Source organism: Chanos chanos, chromosome 3 (assembly GCF_902362185.1).
Source record: "Chanos chanos chromosome 3, fChaCha1.1, whole genome shotgun sequence".
Taxonomy (NCBI): domain Eukaryota; kingdom Metazoa; phylum Chordata; class Actinopteri; order Gonorynchiformes; family Chanidae; genus Chanos; species Chanos chanos.
The window spans coordinates 43,225,276-43,250,752 of NC_044497.1; the positions used below are offsets into that span (position 1 = coordinate 43,225,276).

The following is a 25,477-nucleotide window of genomic DNA, read 5'->3' on the forward strand; positions in this document are numbered from 1 at the left end:
GTACCAAGCACTCGAAGCACTGTGAGTCTCTGTTTTACATATTACGTTTTTGTTTTTTTTCATGTTTAACCATAGGACTGCTCTGTAACACAGCAAATGGGAACATTCGGAAACCAAGAGAAAACCAAAGGAAAACCAAAGCCCAGTTAAAGTCCCAGATATCAGTGGTCCTGCACAAGATTAAATACCTATCAGTTATGATGACAAATTCATGACCAAATATTTTCTCACAAAAATGATGTGCAATTTGTTTCACACAGTAGCAAAAATTACATGCATGCATATATACATACATACATACACCTTCACACATACATGCACATTCATACATGCATCAATACATACACACACACACACACACACACACATATGTACATACATACATAACAAAGGAAAATGAGATGAGCCCAGTTAAAGACTGTGAGACTCTAAATGCAGTTAAGAGGAAGGGTTTGTAAGGAATAAGCGACACGTTATATTACCTCTTACCTAGTTTTTATTAGGTGTGGATTCACATGTCAAAAGTATTGTGAAATGTGGAAGAGCATCTCTTTATGCAGCATTATTTATTTCCACTTAACTTTGGAGGACAGAAATGGACGTGTCTTGAAGACTTCAAACACTTCACAGGACAATCTGAACAAGGTCATATCACACAGGGTGTATCTTGTTTATTTATATCAGGGATGGGTCCTGATCTTGGTTGAATCGAAAAACCCCCTTCTAGACATCACAACGATGACAATTTTACATGTGAGTAGAAAGAGTGAGGCAGAAGTGGTTTTATTGAAGGAAGTTCACACACACACACACACACACACACACACACACTTGCAAGTATTGACTCAGTCATTAGAAAACAATGTATTTATTTTCTGCATAGTTATCTTGACAACATGTGTAATGCTTATCAATCGGTGCTGATGAGAGTACATACAGTTTGACAAACCAGTGCATTACAAGGAAACTTCACAGCAGTGTGTAAGACTAAGACACAACCTCCTCACACTTCTACCTGTCTTCTCCTTCTGAGTGTGAGACCAAACCTCTTTTCTTTTTTACACATTTTACAGGCATTTATACATGTGCCGGAGACAGTGGTGCGTGAATGCTGATGTGCGCGACTTTACATACAATACCATCTCTAGGCTGGCAAGGACTGACTGTGCAAAATTATTATAATAACAATATTGTGGACAAGAAAGGGGAAAAAAAGAGAGACAACTTAATGGGAAGACAAAATTGATGTCCTATTAGGAGTGATTCATTCGACGAAGCAAAACACAGTCCTAGGTCTAATCTATCTCTGTTTTCTAATAGCAGTAGGAAAAAGGTTGAGTGTCAGAGCTAGCCCCATGGTTCTCTGCTCCTCTGTGTGTTTGGTCATAATTGAACTGAACTGACACAAAAGTGATATTTGGTGACGCTACAATCACACCTAATATGTGTGGGGGAAAAAATGTCTGAATCAAATGGGGTTATCTTTTTTTTTCATAAGTTCCTAATACAAACAAAACAGTCTAAGAAAACCAAACTTGTTTCATAACCAAGAAGCAAAAAGAATTCTGCTAGTCGATGAACAATTACAATCTCATGATTTAGTTTGACAAACTTGACAAACTTCTTGTTTTAATGCATTGGCTATACATTTTGCAACAAAATACAAAGATCAGAGAGAAAAAAAAATTGGCTAACTTCACTTGACAACAAACGTCACTACTTTGTTAGTAATTTTCCAATATTTACATTTTTGCATATTTTCAAAATTTGACCAAGATTTTGGATCAAATATACATGAGTCATTCTCAATGTGCTTTTTTATAGTCACTGGAATCTGTAGTTCTAATTCGGAGTTTGGCTGCTAAAAACCTGGTATCATTGTAAAATTCTGGGTCACAAACAAGAGAGCTTCCGAGCACCTGAGTAACGCAGCAGCAGCAAAGTGAGCATTTTTCTCAATCGCTTGCTGGCAGAAAAGGATCTTGGTTATACTGATCACAGACACATTTATCATTTTATGTCATTAAATTACAAGTATTATTGCAATTATAACTCTATATACATTTTTGCTTTACATTTACTTACATTTACAGAACAAACATATTCTCGGTCTCGCCTCCTCTCGGGCAAGGAGAAGATTTATGTGAAAACATCAGTGTCAAACGCTTATATTCTGCTTCAGAGAAAAACGAAAAGAGGAGTGTGCCGAAAATGAAACCGATCAGCCTATAGTATCACAAACAACTCTGAGCTCAACATTAAACATAGTATCAATTTACAGTGCTTAACAACAAAAAAACCCCCAACAACAACAAGCCTTAAAAAAAACAAAAAAAACAATAACTCTTTGAAAGACCTCAGTAGGCCTGGTAAATACAACCCACAAGAGTCTGTACAATGATGGTGACTACACAACCATAGAGCAGCTGAACAGCCGGGTTACGTTATTTTGTGGACACGTTCCTGAGCTTTTGATGCTGTAATGATGAATGTCTGCGCACTGTATCGATGTGTAGCTGTAAGCGTAGAGGTCGAGTCGTTCGAGCGAGTGGAATGCCCTGTTTAGTCTGATAGATCCCGGCCTCTCCCTCTGAAGAACTGACTGCAACTTCGGGTCATTGCTCTAATGTGATTGGACGACGCTTCTGTGATTAGACCGTGACTCAACATTTCCTTTGGTGTTTTTTCGTTAGAACCAGAAAGGGTTGTACAGTTCCGTCAAGGTCGACCACGTCAGATTTTTGCGATGTGCATGGAGGTAGACCATGGTCTTCCTTTGATTTTTTAAGAACGCAATCAAATGTTCGGAGAGGTGGACTGTGATAACATAGAAACGGCAGCATTCACGTGAATGGATGGTCTTGTTCAATATATCCACTTTGGTACTGGTAGGATCCAGACTGAAAGCTGACGTGAGGTGTGTGGGTTGCAGACCTTCTACATGCAGGCTTTATATTTCCGCTTCATCTTTCATATTCCCCTTCATCTCCTCCATAGTTTTTCTCTTGAAGAAGCCGGCCTAAGAGAGAACAGCAAAAACACCATTACAGTCGGATTTGGGCATTACATAATCTAACTTGCAGATCTCTAAAGCTTTTTTGTAAGAGGGCTGTGCATACCTTCCAAAGGATCAAGATAACCAGGGCAAGTATAAGCAGTCCTATGAGAATACTCAGAATTATGATCCATAATGGGATTCCACCAAGGGCTTCTTTTGAGACCAGTACTCTTGTCTGTAATCACATGGATCATGCAGATCACTATCGCACAAAACATCATACAAGCAAGTACATGTAAAGCATTTAGTTTCATAAAAACAAGAATGAATACTGTGCTGTATTTGGTGTCATTACGGGTATCACCACTGCTACTGACACTCACTATATACTTGCTAAAGAAACAGCTGTATTTTACAGTACCTGGAACAGCAAAAGCAGTGTAAGACATTCTGTACTCACCTCTCTGACTTCATTGCTACTGCTCAGAGTGAAGTTGCTTGCACCTTTGATCTCGAGCTTGGCATGAACTGTCATACGAAGACTGGGGAATTCAGCCTGTATGGTACACATTCAGCTGTACATTACTGACAAAGTATGGAAAAAATACATACACACACACACACACACACATATATATATAACCATTTTTTGCAACTGCTAACCTGCGTGATGTGAGAATGACCAGTTGACTGGTAATGTCATGTGAAGAACAGTATGGGCTTACTTTGATGAAGGTTGGCCTCCAAAGTCTGAAGGTAACATTAATGTAGTTAAAGTCAGCAGGCCTGATAGAACAGCTGAAGGGCTTACAGGGGTTATACTTCTCTGTACAGTTCTGAGAAAGGAGAGAGAGAGAGAGAGAGAGAGAGAGAGAGTGAGAGAATCACAGATACAGAGAGCTGTCATTTACAAAGTAAGTAGATGTTACACCCTCTCTCTCATCATGTGGCCTTATACACAGACACAAATATATAGAACACACACTCAAACAACTGAGGAGAAAGTGAATACTCACCACCAAGAAGTTGCTGAGTGTCTCTGCTTTGGGGTTTAACTTGTGTTGGTTTTGGGGGCTGATTTTTAAATGATTGATCAGATCCTGTGCTGTACACTGGACATGCTATAAGAGTAAAAGAGCACAGGTGTTTCAGTGAGGTGTCATCATCAGCTTCGTCAGCTTTGGCTTTCCCCCGCTGCCCTTGTCAGTTCAGGTCTGATTCTGCAACCCCTTCAACCACAATACACTGGGTAACCAAAACACATCTCTGTTTGAGAAGGGGACCTTGCTTAAGACACAAAACTAAATAGTTCATAACAGTCAGTAAAATCGGTAGCTGCTACAGGGTTCAATTTTTAGCAGGCGTGTCACAATCGGTAACTGAGACAACTGTGCCAGATACGTAGAAGTGAAAAACAGGGTATGAGTGGTCTGGCTTTGGTTTGACGTCTGGCTGGAAGGGATGTGCACACCCACATCCTCTGAACACCTGCACGGGGTACATCACAACAATGACAGCTTCACATGAGAGGGGAGAAGAGAGGAAAAGGTGGGTTGCTTGATGGGCTCTCATTGGCAGGGGTTTTACATATTCTGAAAATAACAGAAAATTCTTCTTGCAAAATTTCATTAGTAAAAAAAAAAAAAATCATCAACAGCAACAGTTAAGGCAAAAGTAATTGTCACATTACAGAAACTCAGTGAACATAATATTAACTGTTAAGTACTTTAGCTTGAACTGTGGCATTATGCTGAGAGAAGAGCTGTGTTGAGTCAGAACTGAGAGAACAGAATATGAGCTGCACACTCACGCTGGAGGTGGTGACATGTGTGAGGTACAGCAATATGTTCTCCTTGCTAGTGCGGAATGGGAACAACACTGTAAACTCCAGATTAGGAATCTGAAAGCCTGGATCCCTCTCAATCTGTGGGGAAAAACAACAAATGTGTATTAGTCCTCAAGAACACTGGGACACAAAGCACTTTTAACAGTGTGTGAGTCCCTGTGTCTTACGGTATAGTTAATCTTCACTTCGTCTCCAATCATGCTAGTGTGGTTGAACAAACTGGGGATTGTCTCCTTCTCCTTCACTATGATGTGATCTTCCTTTGAATAACTGCAAGAGACATGGAGAGATACAGGTTAAAGTCAAGACTGTTCCAGAGACATGGAGAGATACAGATTAAGGACTGTTCCAAAGATACAGAGAGATACAGATTAAAGACTGTTCCAAATATACAGAGAGATACAGATTAAAGACTGTTCCAAAGATACAGAGAGATACAGATTAAGGACTGTTCCAAAGATACAGAGAGATACAGATTAAAGACTGTTCCAAAGATACAGAAAGATACAGATTAAAGACTGTTCCAAAGATACAGAGAGATACAGATTAAGGACTGTTCCAAAGATACAGAGAGATACAGATTAAAGACTGTTCCAAATATACAGAGAGATACAGATTAAAGACTGTTCCAAAGATACAGAGAGATACAGATTAAAGACTGTTCCAAAGATACAGAGAGATACAGAGTAAAGACTGTTCCAAAGATACAGAGAGATACAGATTAAAGACTGTTCCAAAGATACAGAGAGATACAGATTAAAGACTGTTCCAAAGATACAGAGAGATACAGATTAAAGACTGTTCCAAAGATACAGAGAGATACAGAGTAAAGCCTGTTCCAAAGAGAGATACAGATTAAAGACTGTTCCAAAGATACAGAGAGATACAGATTAAGGACTGTTCCAGAGACATGGAGAGATACAGAATAAAGTCAGAGCACAGCATGGGACTTAATTGAACTAATTAATTTACAGCAGAAAGGTGTGAAATGTAACGTTTAGAGGACTGGATTTACTCACACGTTAAATTTCAGATTGGCTTCATACTTGACAGGAATAGAAATGAGCACTGCGTTGTCATGGAGGGCTGAGGCTGGCTCATCACTGTCACTGTGACAACAATTTAAAGATTCATTAAGGATTACATAACCACCACCCTTCAGTTCATTAGAATTATTTTTTAAATTGCATTGTAGCATATTTTCAGGTTCAGTATTGATTTAAATTCAGTGCTTCATAAAGCAGTGAGTGAGTAGAATTCTTACGTTGTTGCAGTGACATTGATGATAATGTTCTTACGGATATAAGAGGGGTTAACTTCAAACAGGATCTTAAACTCTTCCTGAATACAAAAAAAAACCCCACAGAGACATCAATATTCTCATTACACACAAAAAAACACCCAACATCAAAACAAATGACCGTAATAAGGCACTCCATGAGTTTAAACGATGTTGAAGAAATTCTCACCTTTTCATCTGCTTTCAGGAATGGATAGCCTACAGCACATACTACTTGAGTGTTATTTAGTTCATAGTCTTTGTCTTTGGGCTGAAGCACAATAGAAAGAAAAAAAGACATGAAAGATACTGAATTATATTCAGTTTATGTGACAAATCCACTTTCATTCACTCAGTGACAACATTTTGACCACCATTGTTCCGTTACAGTCTGCAGAGGCTAAAGTCTGTACCAGAGCATGCGTTGTGAGAAAATCTGTTCTCTAAAGAGTTACTACTGATTTGACATTTCAGGGACTGACTTTTACACCGATACTTTTAAACCTTACCTCAATTTTGACAAAGTTGACGTTTTCCGTATAGCTTAATGTCACTTTTGTATTGTAGGCATTGTCTCTACTGTTCCTTACACTAATTTGGACATGGAACTTGTCCTGGCTGGATCTGATTGTTAGACTGAAAGAGACAGGAAAATAACAAGCACAACATTAATCATCTTAATGCTTTGCCATAGGTTCTCTGCATATGTAAATTCTCTGTAAATCTAAATGGACTGTATTGGAAAGCATATGATAATGTGGGCTCAACTACAAAATTCACCCCACAAAAGATTCCTCAACTGAACACAAGGGGGCGTTGCAGGACAATGCATGGGCATTTAAAGTTTTGAATCTACCAGTAACAACACAGTTCTGTTTCAGTCTACCACTTTCTATTGTACATGGTTCTCTCATAAATTCTCTCTATCTAGTCTAAAATATAAGGCATGACCAATTATACCAGTTAAAACAAGAGTTAAGTCAGCATACCCCTGGCACAAAAAAAATCAAATATTCAGCAGTTCATAATTAGACAAATGCCATCATCAAGACTGCAAAAAGAGCTGTAATGTTCAGTAATACCACTAACACTTTGTATGAAAATACAAAAAACAATGCTATACTTTTGGACAGTCGGTGTAGCTGTGAGATGCAGATCTGCAATACATCTGTTATTGTTTCCACAGTCCACCAATGCAATCTAAGAAGGAGGTGAGAGAGAGAGCACATTCAAATGAGAGACAGCTGTATATTTGATTGATATAAATATGTAAAGAGTTAATCAGACTAACAAGGCTGATCCAACATCCTTGTGATTTCATACCATAATGTCTATTGCAAAACTTGCAAAACTGTTGCAAAAGAGACATTTATAAATGTTTCATGCAATGCTTAACGCTTCAGTGAAGCATTTATAAATGTCTTGTTTACGTTGGCATTGTGAAAATGTCATATTATTACTTTCACATTGCAATTTATACTACCATCTAATGGCATTTTAAGTATTTTGTCATTTAAACTCAGACAGAGCACTGCTGTTTTGCACCTCAAATATTTGGCCAAAAAAGTCTTCTTTTTTTTCTGTGGCTTATTGGGCAACAAGTGTTTCTAGAACTGGGAAAGGATCAACAACAGTTCCCCAGAGGGTTCTTTTGGCAGTTCAGGTCTTCACTGATATCTCCAGAAAATATTGTACTTCCTGGTGACAATCTCTAATGTGCAGTGCTCCAGTGAGAGTGTGTGTGTGTTTGTGTGAGTCTTCATGTCTAAAGCCGGAAAGAACATCACTTCTTTTTCTCTGTACCACACTGATAGCCCTGAAAGCAGTAACAATCCCATGGTTCTCTAGTTCTGCAAGTTAAAAATACTACAGCTTTATCCTATCTCTGGACAAACATTTAGGAACATTCAAATTTCAGGACATTACAGGCAGGTGTGAAAGAGGGAGGGAGCATGAGAGAACTGCAAATGAAGAACCGCACAACCAAATTGAACAGCCGATAACAACAACATTGGCCCAACCAATGGTGACAGAGGTTGACCACATGTCGTGCACAGAGCTGTCATTTGGTTCCAGTGCAAACGTACATTTCGGTACAAGTTAATATTAACATGCAATATCTTTGGTCAAACAGATCTCTGGCAAAGAAGTTGTCTTGGTGTATTAAGTTGTTGCAAACTTATGGTACTGCACAAATAATCAGGGAGTTCATATAAAAACCCTAGAGACATGAAAACTGTGATATAATCTAAAACTAGCAATAGAAAAGCAACATTGAAAATAATATTAAGCTTACTGTCTTGTTGAGAGATGTGGGTAAATTCCCATCTAGAACTGGACCTTTTTCTTCCTCTGCTAAGCCAAATTCTAAAGAGACCATGATGGGATCTCTGAAGTCCAGTTTATCCTGTAGGAGAGAAGAAAAACGTTACCAACGTCAGCATCAGAAATGTACTCTGGTTGCGCCAGAAATGTACTCTGGTTGTGTCAGACGTCCATTTGACAGGTCTGAGCACTGCCATGTTCTTTATCTTTCGGGGGAAAAGAAAAAAAAACACCAGGCAGTCCAATGTGACTCCATCAATCTCTCTGTTCTTCTTTGTAGACAGGTCCTGTTACATATCCTTGGCTAAATTACTGTAGTATTTCTCTGGACTGTTTTCAGGAATGAGCCAACTATCGTCTGGGCTATTGTGGGCCTCCTTGCCTATCTTCACTGGCTTGAGTTGGGACATACTGTTTCTGGGGAGCTGCATATGTTAGCCATCCTGTTCTCCTCAGAGACAGACGTAGTGCAGGAGTTCTGTGAGCTATCTCTGTAAGTATCCTCTGTTCTGGGATTAATTTTACTGTAACATTCTCCCCCATTCTCTCCTGACTTTGATCAGAGTATCTCTGGGTCCCATTAAACTCACTGGTCTCTTGTACGAAAGCCTGTGCTGAGTTTCACTCTAACTATCCCAGTTAGCCCCACAGAAGGTTACGTTTAACTTTAGTTTAGATGTCAGGTAATGTGGTGCCAAAGGACAGGCTGTCGAAGTGATCCGAATCGCACTAACTGTTTGGTATGGTCTTCATATCTGCTACACATTGTATTCACTACTCATAGCATTCTGTCACACAAGTACTCTGACATTCTTATAATAAGTAATGCTATACCACATCACATCTAAACTCTGAATAAGACTATCATCAGTGATCAGAGAGCAGAGGACAGAACCAAGAACACATAAGAGAGTGTATATTGTTGAGATTAATAACAACGTGGTAGTGTGTGATATGGCTTTACAAAGTGCCAATAACCATAATATCACACACTACTGACATGTATTGCTGCAAATGTTAAACAAATCTATTAAACAAATCCATAGGTTTATTTAGCTTGTTGTCAGACAAACAAACTGCACGATGTTACGCTCCATAGCACCTCAGCTGGAATGTGGACTTATCAGTGAAGAAAATGAATCTATTGCTCTCATAATTCTTTCCCTCTGTTTGCTGTGTTCAGAAGGCTTTGCAACATTTTGACAGAAAGACTCCACCCAGTCACTGAATGATGAGTTAAAAATACACACACACACACACACACACACGCCCACACACACACATACACACACACGCATAAAAAAACACACACTATGTGCTACAGTAATGTTATCCATAAAATGTGGGTGGTTTTCTGGAGGCTGTGCAAGAATGAGGACTGATTTACTTGCCGACATGTAGAAGGTGTGCTCTTCACACAGCTTCTCTCTGATAGTGGCATTGGTCTGCAAGCTCCTCTCATCCAAATCTTTGAACTTCCCTCTGGCAATCGCTCTCAGTGAGTCCAGAGTCAAGCTGTACCTTATCACTATATGGAGAACAAAAATATTTTATGTTTTACGGCATTTCATTTAGAGGTGTCTGCAGTAACATGTATTTGTGAGGGAATACACACTCACCTTCCATTTTATTAAAAAAACTCCTACCTTGGACCTAGAATCACTGGTCACTCTATGAGGTATAGCTACCTTACAGAAACACTGCAGAAGTGTACAATCACAGACTGCAGCCCATCTGATGCCATGCACAATTTTTCAGCCACCCCCAACCCTATCCGTCAATGGTCACTTTCTGACCACAGGACTGCTGCTGAGCAGTTATTTATTGGATAGCACACCATTCTCAATACAGCAGTGGCATTGATGTGGTAGTGGCACGGTGGCAGGTGCCGCGCTGGTACGAGCCTGTCAGGTACAGAGGTATTATGGGAGTTTTTATACAAGCCCAGATTCACTGCTGGGTTGAGAAAGATCTGCCACCCAAAAACATCTAGACAACAGTGTCTACATCTAGACAACAGTGTCCTGTGGTCAGAAATTGACCGCTGATGAAGGGTGAGAGGATGGCTAAGACAGATGGGCCACAGTCTCTCACTGTACACCTACAGGGTGCATCCACACAGCATGGCTTTCAAATAAACTGGCTGTTCAGTACATTTACATGAATGTATGTGTTTGTGTGAAATTCTTGACATCTGAGGTGCTAAGCAGAACCCACAGGTAGGTAGAGACTTACCAGTGGTGGGATTTGTGTTTTTCTCAGTCTTGACTTTGTATAGAAAACAAAGCTTGACTTCAACACAAACAGTATTCTTTCCATTCACTTGACATGATGGCTGCTGCAGATTAATCCTGCTCTGATTAAAGCTCATCTCTGCATGGAGTTCAGCGACATCCCGAGACCTGGGTCATGGGGGAAAAAAAGGGAGAGGTTCACTCCGTTAGATATATAGAACAGACGGATAGGCAATTTTTCTTCGGTTGCTATGCCATGGTACACAACAGCGGCTCCCGCCAAGACAGAGAGACTGAAATCGGTTTGACCATCTCCTGCCTGTCCAGACCTTCTCCCAATATTTACAGAGCGGTCAGTCAGCAGTGACACGAGGAGCTTCTTGAAGGGCTGGTGGAGCTGCAAAGACAGACAGAATTGCAGAGGTCGCTGATTTCCATTCCTTTGCTGTGTCACACAGCTGTGGAACCACACTGATAAGGTCATTTTATGGACGCTTTGGAATTAGGGAGTTACTCTGATCTTCCTTGTGCTGTGCTCCAGAGAGCCCAAGCATGGGATACGCTGCCAAATTCTTTTTTTGCACTCCCAGTCATGGGAGTGAGATATTCTCAGAAAGTTCCAGGGCCCCAGGACTAAAACTCTCACTGGGGGCACAATGCCAGAATGTGGAGCCCTGACACTGTGGGTTTTTCTGGGCTGGGATTCAGAAGGGATGCACAGCAAAAAGCCTGTGAATATACTGCTGAATCTGAAAGAAGAGCCGAGATGGCTCTCACAGAATTGCATGTCCAACAACTCACAGAGTACCAGTTCAGGTCATCACAGAGTACATCTGTGAACATCTGACAACTCACCAGTAAAGTGAAGCCCCTCCTAGACCTCCAATGGTGACATCAATGATACCATCACCGTTCAGATCCAGAACACCGTGGATGGACTGGCCAAAAAATTTCATCTTCTCTCCATCTCCACCAGCAGCAATACGCTGAAAGCACAGACACACAGGTCTTTCACTTAAATCTGCTTAATTGCATCCAGTGAACAATAGAATGTCATCCTTAAGAATCACAGTAGGACCTCTGTGACTTACCTGAACGTACTTCTCCTTTAGTGACTGCTGATCTCCATGGTAAATGTACACTGCCCCACGGTGGTCATTCTCCAGGGGAGCACCGATGACTACATCTCTAAAGCCGTCCAGGTTGAGGTCGTTCACGGCAGCGATGGCAGTTCCGAATCGTGCGCCACAGGGCTCATTTTTGTTGACGTTGTTACAGGAGCTTTGAGAGTGTGACGTACAACATGCCTGATTTATGGGTTTCAGAGTCATGTCATGCTCAAACATACCGTCCTGTTGGGAAACGATCAAAAAAACAAACAGCTGAGCTGTAAATCCATTTACATTACGTTAGGGGCTGAAAAACTACTGTAAAGCTTACAGTGTGAGCTTCCATGCTTTTGGCGCTTCACTGGAAACAGAACTTCAGCAGTATGACACATCATTCACAATTAAGTGATACCAAGAAAAACCCATAGTACACTCCCCATCCAGCCCATTTCCCATAACACAAGGAAACTACTGCACAATCCCTCAGCATACAATATTTCCTAAGACCACAAATGCATCACAGATGTCACAGAGGACTAACAGTCACCTTCTATTGAGGATATAAGGGCTTCATTAGATTTTACATCCATAATCCTGAGCTGCTCCTCTTCCTTCATGCTGATTTCTATCTACTCATTGTAAGCCACTGCTTCCTTACCTCAGGCAGTGTGGACACATTGAGCACTTTTAAAACTAATTTAAATAGATTTACAACGAACACATGTCCTCAGCATAGGACGTGAATAGAATCACAGACTCACAGATGTTTTCAGCATGTGGACAATGGGAGATCAGTCATAAAACACACACGAGCATGTACCTTGTTGAGTTTGTAGACGTACACTTGACCTTGTTCATCTCTCTCTGAGCCCATATACATGGGAGCTCCAACGAGCAAGATATCTGTGTATGAGTCTTCGTCCACGTCCACAGTCTCCAGGACACTGCCAAAGTATGAGCCAATCTGAGAGAACGAGAGAAAAACATCATCACACAACCATTTTAACCACTCTCACACACTGCTCAAATCCCCTTTACACATTTATTACATAAAAGCATCTGAAAAAAGGCATTTCTAAAGCAGCCTGTTTATGTGACAGCTATCTAACAAACACATTCAATCTACGAGGTACAGTTCTAGAACAGGTAAGTGTTGTTACGTTGATAATGATTCATTTGAATACATTGACAATAATAATGATCATCATCGTTGTCGTCATATACCTGTTCTCCTTTCAGTATCTGTTTGATGACCATGTTTTTTCCCTCAAAGCGGTACACAATGACTCGGCCAGTGTGGTTGTACCGCGGTGCTCCAGTGATGTACAGCACTCCTTCACGCGTCCAGGCCGACTGCACATCATAACCTGTGAGCCAAAGAGCATTTCCCCTTTAAATTGCAGATTTCAAACAAGTAACCCCCCCCCCCCCCCCCGCACACTGACTGTACTGCTGACTGAGAACAGCTGGACTTACCCTCAGTCTGCATGTTTAAAGGAAATCATAAAAACATGTCACTTTTTTGTTAGTAACACAAACTTTGTTTAATCATCCTTGCATGTTTTGTCTGTTTTTTTTTCATTCTTTTACCAGCATTTTTCAAATGATTCACCCCATCCCCCGGCTCTACAGATAATTTTATCCAGAAGCAACACAAAGAAATCCTCCTCCTTTTGTTGTGCAGTGCAGTAAAAAGCCATAAAAGGAGCTACAGACTGCCTCATTTGGACTGGTAGTGTTTATGATCCCACAATAGCCCTTCACATGTTTAGACTGAAACTATGACGCACTGGCTCATAGCGATCAGCAATCTCTCTCACAATTAGCAAAATGGATATAATATTCTATATATCTCTAGAAAATTTAAACATACCATACCAATCCTTCTGGAACAAAAACTAATATCTATGAACATGACACTTTTTTGTGTTGCATGCTTCAGAACTAGTAAACATTTTTTTTTGTGTAAGTTATTCATATCCATTCTAACCCTCTTCACACTTGAGTTGTATGATAGTGATCTCTGAGTCCATCGCTCACCCACGTATCCGGCCAAGGCCTCCTGTCTCTCCACCAGTGGGTTGTGGAAAGCAGTCTTACTGAGTGGCATAAACGTGTCCTCTGTCTGCATCACCACGGTCCCGTTCCAATCGTAGGCCCCCACCGCACCCAGCATCAGGCCTCCCTACAGCACAGGAAACCCATGGGAATAACACAGCAAGCGGCACACTCACAGGAAAGCCCAAGACATCCACTGACAGGCTGACTGGCATAATGCACTGCCTAATCCACCCCCTTCCAGACTGCCTAATCTACCCCCTTCCATGTAAAAAGCACTGTGTACATCTGAGTTCATTATACACGGTGGTGTGATTTGGTCTCACTTCCTGTTTTTTTTTTTAAGACTCTTTATTAAGTTCACACACATGTGTTTGTATAGCTTCAGCAGAACACTGAGCCTTTAATGTATTGAGCATGAGCGTGGGGTGGCACCAGATTATAGTTTATTCAAACATTCACGATCACAAAAGCTGCCTTTTTTGGGAAATTATGAACCATAGTTATCTATCCCTTCTACCGTCATTTCAGTTTTCGTTGGGTTTTTTTTTCTCACACCCTTACTTGCCGAGGAAATATCACTTTAGTTCAGAGGAAGAGAATAGTTGTGTTTGCAGTGTGTTTTCATCATGGTGAGTCAGCTATGAGAGTGCCAGAGAGGACAGTGCTGTCTGGAGTCATGGATTGGCTTTATGTGTTCATGTATAAACAGGATCCCTGCATCCATTAGATATGGTAGCAATGAACACAGAGCAGAGCAAAATAAACAAAGAGGGCCAGGCTGGCATGTGGGCTTACTCTCGATGTGTGTGCGCTGAAACCAGCCTTGAGACATCTCCATTTCAAACGAGGAAGTGTGGTTACCAGATGTTGCTGAAAAATGAAAATAATCATCTGTCATTTTCATGTGTCCTCATAATAATGCAGTAACTTAATGTAGAATCATATTACATTTTTGAGATTTTCTTTGTCTGATTCATTTTTTGTGGAGCTTTCCTCAGCACAGACAAGTAGAATGTGGCATTGTTATGGCTCTTGCTCTACATTATTGTTTGGAAATTAGCTATGATCACTCATACAGATTTACAATAGAATTAAAAAAAATAAAACTTCACTCCAAGTGCTGTAAAAGTTAATGTTTAAGTGCATTTACCTTCCAAGGCAAAGATCCTACTTCCTAAAGCATCCACAATAGTCAGCAATGCCACTTCATCAGACACATTAAAGAAATGATCTCCTTTTGGCGAGCTAGCAATTGATTCAATCTCATCAATGAACTTCTTCACCTCTTCTATGCTTTTATTTTGTCGATTATAATCACCAAGGACCTATAAAATAGGAATGGGGTAAATTAACATAAATTAAACTGCTATCCTGTAATGAATTACATGGTAATGGAGCATATACTGTTAAGGGCTGTTACAGCTGACCACATTCAGGCTCTTAACAACTAACTCTGTGATGTATTCTGTTTGCTGTGATTGGTTCTAGTGCTGTCTTCTGCATTATATGATTGGTTGGTGCCATTAGGAACTGCTCTAATGATTAGTGCTCTGTTGACAAACTCTGATCTGTAAATAGAGTGTGGGAACTCACTGCAATAGAGAATCTCTCAATGTCATCCTCCTCACACTGGTCAATGAACGTTTTTCAGGTTGTAGTTTATCATGAGACTCTCCATCTGTGACAATCACCATGACCTTCTTGGCCTCTGGCCTTGCCCCTCGCTCCGCTGTGAAGGCCTCTTTCCTGCAAGCCCAAAAGAGCCAATCAGAAACTTTCATTCACAGAGTAGGGATCAAATTATCACAGACAGTGATGTGCATGAAGCATAACTATGGGCCAAAACATATGTTGCTTTCCATCCAAACAAAAACATTTACTTAATATTTTCTAAAAATCTTTAGAACACCAAATCCTTGCTATCACAGTCGTAATGATGAGAGAACCAATGCAGAGTTATCAGAATTACCACCAAAATGGTGACTGTTCATTGTTATGACACGGTACCTAGCAGTGTCAATGCCCAGTGCAGTCATGGTTTTATGGCCTGTCCTCTGTGGGATCTTCTTGGCATGATTGATGAGATCCTGAGTGTTGGTGAACTGACTGAGATTAAATACATGTCCCACATCATCTCCATATGACACTATGCCCACCTGAGGAGGCACAAAGTCTGAATTCAGCTTGAGTACAAAAACACACAGGCGCTCTAGAATACACACACACACACACACACACACACTTGGACAAGCATACACCACCGCAGACTCACTGTCTTCCCCTCACTCTCTGCCTCAGACAGAGGAGTCTCAGTGAAGTGATGTCATCGTCTCTAAAAATCTCTGTGAACATTTAACCAGCCACGGAACATGTGGTCTTCCAATGGTAAACTTTATATGCCCAGAGTTTCCAGTGCCACCATCAGGAAAACTTTACTTTCACCATTACTAAACCACACAGTAGCGTCTCCAAGGGAAGTCAAAGTGTATTTTACCCTATTTACAGAGGAGGGGTTCACAGAAACTCTATTTAAAGATCACTAATTATGCTGTTTTTATGCACCTAGTATTGTTTCCTGGGTTACCGGCAAAACACAGAATGAGTGTTAGCTGAAAAGCCCTGTCACTATAATCATGCACTGAACATATTCAAAAGAAAGTTAACCTGAGATGCATTGGGTCCAATTTCAATGTTCTGAAGAAATCTTATCAGAAAGTCAATGATACTGCTCCATGGGTAGATGCTGTTTGAACCATCCAGCACAATAACAATATCCAGCTCTTTCTGACAGTCTGCAATGAAACAAAGTTTTGACATGTCAAGGTGATGCAACATTTGACGCAGGGTTGTGTGTGGGCTGTGTGAGCTGCATTAGTGCTCAGTGTATGTGTGTGTCTGTGCAGAGCAGTGGAAAGACACAACTTGTTTATGTTGAGTCACTGATTGCTCTGTCCAGACAGGCTGAGATGACATCTCCCATAAACTCTTTCCTAACTTGGACATGCAGGGCAGCGAGGACAAGCTATAGTTTACCCAATGTGGAATGCACTAATGTACACTAGGCCTGTCTCTTACCATGTGTGTGGAGGCCTGCTTCTGCTCGTGAACAAGTCAGTACGTTTGTGCGTGTGCGTGCGCGTGCATGCATGTGTGTCTGTATACGTGTGTGTGTGTGTGTGTGTGTTTCTGTACAACATATTTGGTTATTTGTATGTAGTACCTTGCACTGTTGGAGCAAAGGAGTTGATCACCTCGAACGAGGAGCTGACATTGTTGCAAACGCCTGTGACATACTGCTGTTTTCCACACTTGTAAGCGTACTGAGGACCACAGGCCTGTAAGACGCAGAGAAAGAGAGAGACAGAAAGAGATAGAGTGAGTATGTGTGTAATCCAGAGAAGTTCTCTGGTGTTCTGTTCTTGGAAAAGCTGTCCATTGTAGAAATGCAGACGTACTCGGCAGAAGTAGGGAAAATGTGCGTCAGCCTGTCTGTTCTAAAAGGGAATCTTTGAGAGTCATGATATAAAATCCTTTTCAAATATAGACCCACAGACAGAAACACAGGCATGGCATGGCATAGCTGTTCTATAATATTAAACAATATCTGGAAAATATGACCTTTTCAGTAAGGCTTCATTTACTATTCCATAAATGTGTACATTCTGTATGTGAATCAAAGTTAATGATCTGGTACAGTGAGCTCTGAAAAAAAAAAAAAACTCCAACAATTCTGCAGATTTGTATGTCTGTAAAAAAAAAAAAAAAAAAAACGTACAGATAGTATTGTTTTTGTTTATCTAAAAATAGTGGGAATTTGTATTGTGTCTTCCTACCAGAAATCCACCACTGGGGTTTGTAACCAGTGTTGTTCCCATGGTCATGTTTTCTTTGACTTCACGTACATTAGGAATGTTTGTGAATTCTGGGGAAAATATGGGAAAATAAATAATGTCACCATACGAGCTTAGTGAAAAGAACAGCTGGACTGAACTCTGTTTTCCCATAGGCAGCCTCTTGGCCACTCCCATTCCATGACCCTGTACAAGGGTCTCAGGCAGCAACACTAATACTGTATTTAAGTCAGAACTTGAGCACGGTCAGTGAGAGGTTATCTTTCTTTTACGTAACATAAAATTCTGGTGTCAAGGAGAGGAGAAGTTTGTCCACTGTTTGCTCTTCTTTGTTTCCCCCCAAGTCCCAGTTTCAAACAAATACCATGAATAATCACATTTAATCTACTCAAAATCTATGTCATGTCCTCAAGTAACAAACAGTACCTTCATTGTTAAACTGTACAATTAGGTGTTCATTGGTCATGCTCTGGGATAATGGAAACATTGTGAAGGTCTGAGGAGTTAATTCAGGTAAACATTGTCTGTCAAGACTTTATGAGAGCACTGACAACTCCCTAGAACTGTTTCAAACATTGTCTTTGAGGAAATTAAGTCAGTCATATCCCTGAGATAGTTTTCCTGTGAGGTGTTCTATTCCGAGCTGGAATGCTCTGGTTGTCAGAGTTTTGCAAAGCTGGTATGCAGCACACATTTTGGTTATCTTGTTAATGAAGATATAATTGCGGGTGGATGAGATATTAAAATCCTGTTTATCTGTGCTCTTCCTGTGCTGCTGTACCTCACGTCCTGTTAGCACTCCCACTGAGAGTCAGTGTCTACAAAGACAATGAGGCTCTCTGTGTCTGTGCGAAACATAAAAAAACCCTCACAACACATGTCTCAGAACCCGCAGTATTTGTATGCACTTCTCCTTAGAGCCCAGACACACACAAAGACATGTAAAATGAAAAGAGACAGACAGAAAACAGGCAGATACATACAAAGACATATAATGAAAAAAGACCAATAGAAAACAGACCTAGGCACAGACTGTAAAAAACCTCAAATGCTACTGTATACAAATCAGCACTGGTGCTAGGACACAGATGTGATTTAACATGATTTTGGTGCTAGGATACAGATATGATTTAACATGATTTAAAGAGAGTTTATCCCCTGCCACCCCACCAAACACACACACACACACACACACACACACAAACAGAGAATAAAAAAAAGAGTCAGGGCAGTTCTCACCAGGAAGATCCAGTTTTACACATTGTGGGTTACTACTTTTACCCACAGGGCACTTGTAAACGTCACCGGTCCGCTTCGCTGGCTGTCCGACCAAGGGAGACCCGATCAAAACCCTTCAGACAGATAAGGTTAGGGGGACGATATATCATAAATGAATTGTTTATCCGTGACTGTTAAACAAACTCTAAGAAGTAATGGTTTAAGACCACGCAAACAAAGTGTAGTTGATTGATTCTCTTTTTGTCCAGGAGAAAGGCACAGCAGCAAAAAAAAAATACACAGAATGTCTATGCTGATTTTCAGATTCCAGCATGGGAGCACTCACAAATGGGACAATACTAATGCTTGGAGAAATAAAGAACCTGAAAATAATCACAACTCTTCTTCTTTTATGGTTATAATAAAGAACACCGCTAAAATTGGCTATTCCTTGGTAAGCACGTAAACAACTCTGGTCATTAACATTCCTTTCCTCAAATGGTCCTTGACGAAATAAAGTGGATCCAACCAAAAACACATTCTCAGTCTTCTACTTACAGCACTCAATGTGCTGGATCTTTAGCTAAGGACTTGTACTCACACTCATCATGATGATACATATACACACACTGTTCTGCTCCCTGTGATTGTTAGAGTTGATTAGACACACACACTTACTCAGTTCTGGATCTGGAATACAGTTCTGGGTGGAAGCTTTAGCCTTGCCTTTGAAATTCATCTCCTTACATAGCAATATTCCAGTCTTTACTGTGTTTTCTATGCTAAGATATGATTCTGGAAATAATCAGGTTGTTTATTGTGATCATAGACATATGAGAATCATCTTCTTCCGTGTCACTTGCTCAGAGTGAAAGAATGATCAAAGCTCTCCCTGTGTAACGAGACTCAGATGGTTAGCTAGAAGAGTAGCTAAGCTTCATCAGTGAATTCATTCTCAAACACCTGATGAACATTGTTTACTGTTAGGTCCTGAGGATAATGTAGAAATGGCATGGCTTCAGAAACATATGCTGGTCATAAATCAGTGTTAGCTGTATATTTAAGTCCTGACTTGTTAAAACTGTCCAGTGTTAACATAGATGTGATGCTTTCCAGCCAATCAGAGGTTAAACAAGCCAATGAGGTTTTACTGTAAGAGTCTCCCCCTGTGAAACACATATGCTGAGACGGAGTGTGTCTTTCTCCTGTGTAAGGATATGCCCTTTACAGCTGTGTAAAGAACATACTCCTTGACCAATTAAGAGAATTGTCACGGATGCCTGCTTTTACAGCACTTTTATTGGATGGGTTAGCTGGATACTCTAGCATATCATTTCCAGCAGGCTGTTTTCTTAATGGAATAAGCTCTGGTTTCACTTCTTTATCAGAACAAAATTATGTTGCATTAGGGGATAATTAGGAATAGTTTGTTGTTGGTAATGTAGACTTTGCCTGTGCTTATACAAGTGCTAACACAATTTTAGACGGGTTCTGTCAGTAATCATGGAGTACGGCCATTCTCTCCACTGGGGAGAAAGATGGCAGAGGGATCACTGATACGTTACAGATGGTCCGGTCTGGTTGAACCCGAGACCATGAAACATTGACTTTGCTTGAGAGAAATATGTCTGAGCGTGAAACAGAAAGGAACCAAAACCAGACATCATCCTGTTGCTTAAAAAAAAAGTGAATTGCTCAGGGGAATAACCGGTGGCACTAACAATAATGGAGAAGCTTCACTCCACTTACCATTTTCCCTCACTGTTCTCAAACTGTTGTACAGAGTATCCAAACATGTCCTCCACAGATCCACTGAAAGTCATTCCATTCTTCTCATCCACATTGAAGAGTGAAGCACACGGTAACAACGCTATAAAAAAAAAAAAATCACCATTACCATTACCTTATATTACACACCCGTGATTATGTTATGCATCATTATGAACATGCCTGATGAATCAAGGGCAAAGAAAATACAAAGAAATAACAGTTGGCAGATGGTATCACATGTTGTAATTTTATTTCTTGTCTATTCCTTTGTCCACACTGATGAGAATATGAAAGCATAAATGTTGGAATATTATTTATCAAAAATAAACACACAAACATACAGTACAAAATAAAACAAATCACCCAGGAAAAGGGACAATAAGAAATATTTTCTTTCTCCAGGATTTTGTTTGCTGATACTTTATGCCAAAGAGTCCCAAGTTGACGTTATGGAAGCCGAATATTTGATTTCTGTAGGGAGCAATAAGAGGATCAGGAGCCAAAGGAATTTCAGAATGAAATGTTGAGGGCTTGGCCTGTCTGAGTCCCTCTGCCTCTCCAGACCTCTTCAACAATGACTATTTCACGCAAAGCACCACTGTATGACTCTCAGTACAGTATATGAAAGGGGCACTAAATATAGTTTTTAAACGCCTCTTTGTGCTTTTGCCACAGTGGGGCCTTTCATATTCAGTGTGGTATGGAATTCCTGTCATAATTTATTCAATTCCTCGGTTTTTGAGGCTCCTGTGAAAATTAACAAATCACTGAGATGTTTAGCAGTGCCCTGCTACTGAATAAAAGTCAAAAAACAAAGACGGTACAGAAAAAGAGAAAGTCAGTTGTCAACCCCCTGATTTAGTGATGAAAAAGAACATGTCACAGTTGAACAGTAGAAGAATGTGCAGTACAGCCTGTTGAGATAGGGTTAGTGTTGCAAAGCTCACTCAGACACAAGGATGGAGTCCACACATGCTCTCACTGCTCTATCCATGTGTCAGGAAGGAAAAAACAGAGGCAGCAGGATATATCCATGTGTACTCCTCAAGTGAATGATTCAAAAGCAGTCTGTGGCAATTATGGCTTCCCTCCAAGTGATGACATCTTGCCTATGTTCCTTAGTAACCGCTACAACTTTGTGTGTGTGTGTGTGTGTCCATAGCCTTCTATGACAAGCATTAGCCTCACTTAATTCTAAGCTTCACCCTAAGCCTCCAGTTCAATTCAGTCATGTTTAGACATTTTCTAGATGTGGACGTGCCTGGCCATGGGTCATTGTTTGCCTTTCAAATGGCTATTTTGTTTTTGGTCAGATTTGGGAGCTAGATAAACAGACACAGCTTCCTCTGCGATCTCTAATGGACCTGTAAACAGAAGCAGTGCCTGAAGCAGCTGGAGAACTCAATTCCACCTCACGGTCTTAGAGAAATGAATCCTCTTTTAATGAACTATATGTTAATAATTCACATTTTAAATGCCACGGGCTGTGGTTGAGGGGCAGCAAGATAGTAACGGCCCTCCTGCAGCAAAGCAACAGAAGACACATACTCCAGTCAGACATGAATATATATATGTGTGTGTGTGTGTGTGTGTGTGTGTGTGTGTGTGTGTGTGTGTGAGTGTATATATATATATAGGTAGATAGATATAGATACTATCATGCTGACACCACATAGACGCATATTTTTAAAAAGCAGAGTTTTCAATTTCTGCCTGCTCACCTCATGGTCTACCTCATGCTCTTGTTTATATGATAGAGCATAACTGTATCTGTATCATAACTGTAATCTTTACTGCTATCAGGAGGAAAATGCACAGTCATGCACTGGAATTTCAGCAAGGTTATTCTAATCCTCTCCTCCCAGACAGGATCAATGTCAAGCTGCGTTAACCCCATTACGACAAAGATAGAGAAAAAGAACATTTATTTAGCTGATTAAAAATAGCCGCCAGCCAAGAAGAGCCTTTTACATTGATCACATATGGAGCAAATGCCCAGCACGATGTCCTGGCTTCTCACCACAACAACACACAACTCATACTGATACATTTTCTCAGTCAGGCAAATGACCTCTCCTGGGGCAAGACAAGAAGGATACACGTTCCTAACTGCTATAAATTTGTCCACTGCCTTATTCACTGACATGACATGACATCCAATACAAGACATACAACATCCTGACAGAGATCGCCATGGATCTGTCAGCCATACCCAACTACAACAACACAAACGATACTGTAATCAGCAGTCCAGTAGGAACATGGTATGTTCTAAGACAGGATGCAAAATCATTTTGACCACCTCAATCTTTTTTTCTTCTTCATTACAATAAGAATAAGCTTAACAATTTTTTAGAGAGTTTTTGTCACAGAAACAACTAAGTCGTTTCTTTTGCTTTCAGTAAAGCTGTCAGTCATGTGAATGGAGTGTATGTCAATGCCAAGTTATGGTTTGTCAATCCTAAATTAAGCCCTTATGACAGAGGAGCTTGCCAAGTGTCTCAGTGATGGCTGGAGGAGACTGTGAGCCATCAGCAAAATGCTCTAATAATCAGGAGAGCCCAGCCCATGCTCTTCACACTGCAACTCCCACCCTAATAAAATAAAGAGGAAGTAGACTTAATCTCTTAAATGTGTGCCGTCTCTATCCAGCTGGCCCTCATACCATCTTACACTCTCTCTCTCTCTCTCTTACTGTCACTCCCACTTTCAGAGTGTTACGGTCATGCTGTGGCTTTCTCACATAAATTTGAAAAGTTTATGGGATAGCACTAATACACTGATATGAATACAAGGCATCACAGGGCAGTAACACCCAAAGACAAATAAACTGGCTCATACTGGAACATCAAAAAGGAAGAAGAAGAAAAAAAGGCTTTTTAAAATCTTTACAAATGATTGATCTGTGTCTGCTGTGCTTACAACTGCAATTTTAAATGTTTGGTCACAATGAGAGGCACACTGAATGTTCATACTGTCTTTTACTCTGCTAACATGCTCCGGGTGTCTGTGTGTGCGAGCGTGTAAGTGTGTGTGTCTGTGTCCATGAACAAAGAGGTCAATATCTTAACATGCTGAACACATGGAGAAAGGCAGAAACATGTGATGAATCCCAAAGGTAAAGCGCTAGCTTAAATGTATGGAGGCAGCAACTCCTTTACTGTACATTAAGCCAGAATAACAATGGTGGCTATTACATGCCCTCAATGGGGACCGGCCCCCCAGTTATAGCAAATGTGAAGACCATAGAGCTTAAATATCTGATTCCAAACCTCCTGCTTCCAGATGTATTCTCTAGAGTTCTGGTTTTCATTGGCCGAGAAAAAAAAAATCACAGTCCACCCACACAATGACATAATACTTCCCGCTGGTTCTCAAGGCTTTTATCCCAGACTCCCCTCATGCCAAAACAGAGAGAACACTCCTGAACATGTTCTGTCATCCGCCCACATCTAAAACACAACACTCCCCAAAAAAAATGCTGATCCCACACTGTCTTGTCACCAGCCAAAGCGGACGGCGCACACATGGGATGTGAGGCCATGTTTAATCAAACATTTCACAGAGTGACTAAAAATACACATTGCAAGCTCACTCAGGTCACTTCCTGTATCTCAAAGCAATTAAAATGAAAGTAAAATAATCGTTCTGTGTCGGTGTGAAGCTAGAGGAACTTTTTGTGAGTAAACTGTCCATCTCTGACCTGTCATAATATTTTCATGGCCATCAATGGAAACTGAGAAAATAAATCAAAGATTGCTATCTGTTCGAATATTCTTGGAGCAAAGAGTAGGCATCCCCTCTGAGACAAAAGCAATGGAAAATGGGATACATAAGACCAGCATCGGGTTATGAGGAAAGATACAAAAGCTACAAATGTATTAGCAATGCATAGTATTCATTTTATTGAGCATCTATACATAAACACAAACATTTGGTGATTAATATCTTTTCTAACTTATTGTCTTTTCATGTAGAAAGTCACTAACCAATGGATACAGTGTGAGCAAAATCACCTGTTAAGGCCATCTGATTAAAAACCTATCCTGTTTATCACGCATTTATATTTCACCATTGAACAATTTTTCCTACCTAATCAAAACATCAAAACATGCCTGTCTAACCAAAACATCATCCCTAGGCTCCCTTGGACAGAGGGAGAGCATCCAGGCCCTTTGGCATGCAAGGAGAAAATGCAATACTTCTCATGTGGCTAATCACAAAGTGTCACAAAGAAGAGAAGAGTTCCGCCCTGGAAATCCAGTTTCCCACTGGAAGGAACTCGAAGCCCTGCTCCAGACTTTATCCGGCTCACTTCCTCAAGCTGGAGGCAAAACCAACACAGCGGGAGATTGCATAATTCCAAAATAAAACAGTATAAGAAAAACCCTCACCATTACATCATATTTCATACATTACAAGATCAATTCATTCATATTTCTGTCTGTTTGATTTAGCCTCTTACCTGTCAGTATTTGAATGAATTTAACATAATGAAAAAGTTCCCCTCCGGTATAATGCGAGGGTGGATAAGGAGGGGTTCATAACTACTGAGCATAAAATTTGTTATTTTTACGAACAAGCGTAGAATGTCTGGTTATTGCCTCAGCTCATGATAAAAATGTCTAAGGTTTACTCATTTCTTCTTATTTGGGAAAAAGTGTCCAGGTATACAGGGTTGACTGGTGGTCAAGCATCACAGACACGTCAAAGTGTTTTCTGAAAACACTGCCCATCCCCCTGTTCCAGAGGGGAAACCGAGAACATGCATGAGTTGAACACATTT

At 40.5% G+C, this 25,477-nt stretch overlaps 1 protein-coding gene across 1 annotated transcript in view; it reads right to left on the reverse strand.

The window, feature by feature from the left end:
- Positions 1–917: 917 nt before the first annotated feature.
- itga1 (integrin, alpha 1) overlaps positions 918–25,477 on the reverse strand; it is a 30,622-nt gene continuing 6,062 nt past the window's right edge. Inside the window, 31 exon segments of the mRNA XM_030768883.1 lie at positions 918–3,019; positions 3,120–3,233; positions 3,459–3,554; positions 3,724–3,834; positions 4,015–4,119; positions 4,809–4,922; positions 5,012–5,114; positions 5,864–5,953; positions 6,109–6,185; positions 6,314–6,394; positions 6,633–6,759; positions 7,247–7,323; positions 8,420–8,530; positions 9,840–9,976; positions 10,684–10,850; positions 11,538–11,668; positions 11,774–12,034; positions 12,612–12,755; positions 13,016–13,158; positions 13,832–13,976; positions 14,648–14,674; positions 14,676–14,722; positions 15,003–15,177; positions 15,446–15,499; positions 15,502–15,598; positions 15,860–16,008; positions 16,517–16,644; positions 17,073–17,187; positions 17,686–17,774; positions 18,943–19,055; positions 20,671–20,791. Coding sequence (XP_030624743.1) covers positions 2,951–3,019; positions 3,120–3,233; positions 3,459–3,554; positions 3,724–3,834; positions 4,015–4,119; positions 4,809–4,922; positions 5,012–5,114; positions 5,864–5,953; positions 6,109–6,185; positions 6,314–6,394; positions 6,633–6,759; positions 7,247–7,323; positions 8,420–8,530; positions 9,840–9,976; positions 10,684–10,850; positions 11,538–11,668; positions 11,774–12,034; positions 12,612–12,755; positions 13,016–13,158; positions 13,832–13,976; positions 14,648–14,674; positions 14,676–14,722; positions 15,003–15,177; positions 15,446–15,499; positions 15,502–15,598; positions 15,860–16,008; positions 16,517–16,644; positions 17,073–17,187; positions 17,686–17,774; positions 18,943–19,055; positions 20,671–20,791 — 3,518 coding nt within the window. The 3' untranslated portion in view covers positions 918–2,950.